The sequence below is a fragment of the Lactuca sativa genome, chromosome 8, assembly GCF_002870075.4.
Source record: "Lactuca sativa cultivar Salinas chromosome 8, Lsat_Salinas_v11, whole genome shotgun sequence".
Classification (NCBI taxonomy): Eukaryota; Viridiplantae; Streptophyta; class Magnoliopsida; order Asterales; family Asteraceae; genus Lactuca; species Lactuca sativa.
The window spans coordinates 137238874-137244631 of NC_056630.2; the positions used below are offsets into that span (position 1 = coordinate 137238874).

Sequence of the window (5758 nt, forward strand, 5' to 3'; positions counted from 1 at the left end):
ATTGGTCTTGACTTTTACAAGACTTATGGTCAAGAATCTGGTTTTGATGTGAATATGTCAAGTCAAAAAAGATACAATGATGGCACAATTTGTATTAGATATTCGACATGTAGTAGATCTGGTTTCACGGAGTCATTCAAGAATGAAAATATTAATGTGAAATTTTCAGATGTTAAGAGAAGGAGAACTTCTTCTAAGAAGAACGGATGCCCTGTTGTTTCAAAGTTCAAGAATCTATGATGTTCTTTAATGTTCTACATTTATATGTTTGTTGAAGATCACAACCATGAACTTGTTGCTCAAGATCAGTTGCACTTATTAAGGATTAATAGGACAATGGATTTTCTTGATGAATCCTTTATACATAAGGTTGGTACTTGTAACATTGGTGCTTCAAAAGCTTATAACTTGGTGAGTAGTATGAATGGTGGCTTTGATTCTAGGGGAGAGAATGCAGTTGACTTTAAAATTTTCATAGAGATTTAAATTCTAAAATTGGTGTCAAAGATTCCCAAATGGTTGTGGATATATTGACAAACAGAAAATTATGTTTCTCTAATTTTTCGTTTGAGGTCCAAAAGGATGTTGATGATCATCTTACTAGACTTTTTTGGGCTGATGATACTTCAAAAGCCAACTATAAAGAATTTGGAGATGTACTATCTTTTGATGCTACTTATCAAACAAACAAGTAATTCCTAATCCTTATTTGTTCTTTTTATGGTATTTGTTCTTTTTAATAATACTTATCAAAAAAATCCAGGTATTCTATGGTATTTTTTCTTTTTACTGGAGTTGACTACCACAAGCATTGTGTTACTTTTGATGCTGGTTTACTAGCTCATGAGACAGCAGATGCATATGTGTGGTTGATTGAAGTGTTTCGTAAAGCATTTGTCAAGCCACCCATGATGATTGTAACAGATCATGATTCATCAATGAAGAAAGCTGTTAATTTTGTTTTTCCTGAATCAAAGCATAGACTATGCATGTGGCACATCACTCAAAAACTTGAGGAAAAGGTATATTCTTTGTTTCTTGATTCCTATATGTGCTTATAACCATATAGATCATAAAGCACATTGTGAATTCACAATGTAAATTTACATATGATGAAAGGAACAAATCTAAATCATAAATCACACTGTGAATTCATAATGTTAACCAAATGTTATGTTACTATGAATTACATCAAATATTCAACATATGTAATGCTTCTTATGTGTTTCTTTTTTTTTAGATTCCTATCGATGTTTATAACCATCCGGACTTCCACAAGACATTTTTTGATATTATATGGAATCTTCAATGTTCTCCACAAGATTTTGAAAGTTCGTGGTCAACAATGTTAGATAAGTTTCATCTAAAAGAAAATGACTGGTTAAGGTCTGTTTTTAAAATAAGGGATTTATGGATTCCAACTTTTATGAGAGATCTTGAACTTTCTGGTTTGATGCAAACTACTTCAAGATCAGAGAGTCTGAATTATGCTTTCTCACATTTTTTGCAACATAAATCAAATTTGGTGAAGTTCATGATGTCGTTTGATAGTGCAATGGAGAAGCAAAGGCATCAACAATCTTTATTAGATTATCAGTCCACAACTACTACCCCCAAGCTAAGGACTCCTTTGGCTATTTAAAAGCATGCATCAGAAATTTATACACATAATATTTTCTTGGACATTCAAAAAGAGTTATACAAATTTGTGTTTATGTTTTGAGAGATAAGAAGAAAAAAAAAAGTTTATTGTAAAAAATGTGAATGAGGATGAAGATTCTGATGATTTTTATCAAAATAGTCTTCCTTCTCATTGTCCTAATACTCGTTACAAGGTATGTCTCTTTTTCCTAATACAGTTTATTAAATATAAAATGTAGTTTAAAAATTCACACTATGAATGTAAGATGTTTTACTAATTCATGGTGTGAATTTTTATTGAGTTATAAATTGGCTTGTACTTTTCATTAGATTAGTATGGAATATGTATTTTTTTGTGAATTTGATTTGAAATACATATTTATATTATAGTATTATGATTTCTATTGTTATGTTGATTAATAATGTGAATCGATGTTAATTTGTATAGTTTTTATCGAATGGTATGATATAGAATTTCTTATTGACATATTAATTTGTTTATTAATGATAATTTTGTAGGTTGTATTTAGTGAAGGGGTGATAGCATTAGCATCAGTTGTAGCTGCATGCTTTTTGTCCATGAAGGATTGTTATGTTGTCATATGTTTTTCCTATTAAATATGAAAGAGTATGATGAAATTCCATCAAATTTCATTTTGAGGAGATTGGGAAAAGATATCATAGCTGATGGATTGTTGAGGAAAAAGTACTCATATCCTCATAAAGGCAGTCAAAATGAGTGTTTGATTCAAGATGCGTGTGCTATTCTTCGTTTGTCCATTAACAAGATAGCAAATAATGAGGAGGAGTTAGCTAAATATATAAGGCAACTTCAGGAGGTTGATAGTGGTATTCCTTTATGTACCTCATCAAGGGCATCTTCGAGTAGATCAGTTTACATTGAAAAAATTATTGGAGCTGCAGTACCTAATGTTATCAACATTCATAATCCAGAGGGGATCAGAAAAAGGGGATGGGCCAGTGGTAAAAGAATCAAGAGCACTAGAGAGAAAGTGATTGAGAAATCTAAAAAGGGTTCTAGGTTGTGCAGTTTATGTCATAAACCAAATCACAATGCTAGGAGTTGCATTTTGAGGTTAAAGAATTCTGATTTAGAATCTGAGGTTACAGAAGGCTGATTGTTTCTATTTTTTTCTTTTTAAGACTACTAAAATAAGATTTGATTTTTGTAATGATCATTCAATGGATAGAAATGTTGAAATATTGATGTTAATTTTGATATTCATTGTTTTAGACTTTATTTCTAATAATAGAATATATTTTTTTTTCAAATTTATTGTTTTTGGTTAAAGATATTTTTTTATTGTTAGTTTTATGAATCTTTTCTAATAAAATTTTCATGCTAATGATTTAATTTATGTATATTATTGTTAATCTCATATTTAAAATTTTCATGTTAAAGATTGTCTTAATGTAATTTAATTCACATTGTGAATCTCAACTATTAATTGTTCTAATGATCTATACGTACCATAATTCACATTGTGAACCTCACATATAAAATATACATGTTATAATATGTACTGTAATTCAAATTGTGAATCTGAGATATAAAATTTTCACAATGTTAACATATAAACAATGTAAAATTTCTAAATATATTATATTGTTATTACATTAACATTTAATCATTTAGACAAAAAGAAATGAAGTAAATGTATGAAATGACAATTCACTTTCAATTCTTTATTCAAAGTAGAAATATAATCACTCCCCCCACCCACCCACCGACACACACACCAATAGCATATTTTTAATAGCATATTTTTAATAAAACATGTAATTGTATAACATACATGTAGACATTCAAATGAAAATATAAACATCTTTTAAGTATTTAGTAAAGTTCATTATATTTGATATAGAAACTAACATCAAATTGTAACATAACAAGCATGTATGTGTTCTTAAAGAAATTAAAGTGCATCTAAACTTATACTAATTATGAATAGAAAACTAAGTTTTATGTTTTACACTTCTTTTTCCAATTCTTGAAGTACTATATCCTTTCTCCCCTTTTTCCTCATCCCTTGTTGAGCAAATCTTTTATTTCTTCATTAGTCTTTTTTGCGAACTTAGTTGTTTGTGCAATGATTTTTGACATGTATGTGTTTGCGTCACTCAAACCGGACCGGTTCGGAACCGGAACCGGTTTTCGTATATTATAAGAACCGGGAACCAGACCGCCGTTCTAGTGCCGGTTCCGGTTCCGGTCCCGGTTTTTCGGTTATTTTTCAAAGTAGAACCGGTTGAAATACTATAGATTATATGCTATCTTTTGGAGCTTGTAAATGATTCAATATTTAAACAAATTATGACTTTTTACATTCTAAATTGAAGTACAAACACTAAATTACATGATGAAAAAAGAATCAAGTAATTCCGACTTCATATGAGTGAGTTATGCGCATTTCAAAAACGGGGACAGATTCCAAAAAAATAAAAAATGCAAAAACAGGAAAAAACGTAGCATTGATATGTTGTCTTTCAGGGATTCAATATCTAACCAAAATATGTGTTTTTATAGTCTAAAATGAACTACAAACATCAAATTACATGTTGGAAAAAAATTAAGTGATTCCGACGTCATATGAATGAGTTATACACATTTAAAAAATGGGACATATAAAAAAAACAAAAAAATAATGCTGAAATAAAAAAACGCAACATCGATATGCTTTCTTTCGGGGCATCTGATTCAATATCTAACCAAAACATATGTTTGTACCGTCAAAAATGAACTACAAACTCCAAATTACATGTTGGAAAAAAAGCAAATAATTTCGACTTCATATGAACGAGTTATGCGCATTTTAAAAAATGAAAAAAATGTCAAACCGGTTCCGGTTCTTAGAACCGGGACCGGTTTTCATAAAAATGGAGAACCGGTAACCGGACTTATTACCAATTCCGGTTCTGGTTCCGGTTCGGTTCCGGTTCCGGCGGTTCTAATGCTCATCCCTACACTCAATAGTATCTTTGTCAAATACTTAATGCATAAATCGTTTAACACACTTTGTTGTTGTTTTGATTCTTTTGGCAACCCACATGTCCAATTTACTGTTTTATCTCCCATATATGTCTCCATATGACGCATGCAAAAAATTCCACAGTCAACATGATTATCCTTCATGCGCTAATTCATGTTCACCCTTTTTGGTTCAACACCCTCCAAAGTTGAAGCTGATTTGTGATTGACCCTCATCACATACCTACTAAAAAGTATTTTCTGCAAAAAAGAAATTGTCATTTTCTATAATTATTATTTTATTTAGATTATCAGTCTATTAATATTTATATTTATAATGTAAATTTACTATTTTTACCAATTCATTAGGTGCATCACGATAATTCATTCAATAGAGATCAATTTAATGCTTGTCACTTGTTCAATTTCACAAAACAATTACGGATTTTGTAAAAGAGATAACTTGAATGAACTAACCCTAATTCAAATGGCCAATAAGAATCACAATTAGAATCAAACATTCGATTGAAGCAAAATCAAATTCATTAGATAGAAATTAAGAAAAAACATCATGTCATATGATTGAAGTCACTACCAAGAAGTCAAAACATGAAATTGGAGAAACTAGGGTTCTAGCCACACATGGCTAGAACAAGATCACAAGTCTAAAAGATGAAATTAAGTGTAATTACAACTTACAAAACAAGAATTAATGTTTCCAAATGACTGAAGGACAAACCCTTGCAAAAATCTTCGAATTCTCCTCTCCAATGGTGCTCTGATATGTTGTGTGTTTGTAAAAATGACCCTCAACCCGTAATATGAAAGATAGGAAAAACTGCCAAAAGTTGGTTTTTGGGTCGAACACGGCCCGTGTTAAAATAGGCTAAACTGACACGGGTCATGTTCAGCAACATGCCCCGTGTTGATTTGCATTAAACTGACAAGTCCCGTGTTCCTCTCCGACTCCAATTCCAAACTTGATTTTTCCAACTTTTTCGTTCTTCGCCCGATCATCCCGAAATCTTCACCAATGCTTCCCGACACTTCCCAAAGCGCGTTCCAAGCTCCGGTTTACCTGAAAAAGACATGAAAATGTGCAAATAAGGTTGTTTCTAGAGACTAATA

At 30.9% G+C, this 5758-nt stretch overlaps 2 protein-coding genes across 2 annotated transcripts; both read left to right on the forward strand.

Moving 5' to 3' along the window:
• Positions 1 to 515: 515 nt before the first annotated feature.
• On the forward strand, positions 516 to 1642 carry LOC111907622 (protein FAR1-RELATED SEQUENCE 5-like). The gene is made up of 3 exons (XM_023903414.1): positions 516 to 691; positions 764 to 1022; positions 1241 to 1642. The coding sequence occupies exons 1-3, from the start codon at positions 516 to 518 to the stop codon at positions 1640 to 1642; spliced, it is 837 nt and encodes a 278-aa protein (XP_023759182.1).
• Positions 1643 to 2261: 619 nt separating this feature from the next.
• LOC111907623 (uncharacterized) lies at positions 2262 to 2780 on the forward strand. Its single transcript, XM_023903415.1, has one exon. The coding sequence runs from the start codon at positions 2262 to 2264 to the stop codon at positions 2778 to 2780; it is 519 nt and encodes a 172-aa protein (XP_023759183.1).
• The last annotated feature ends 2978 nt before the right edge of the window (positions 2781 to 5758 follow it).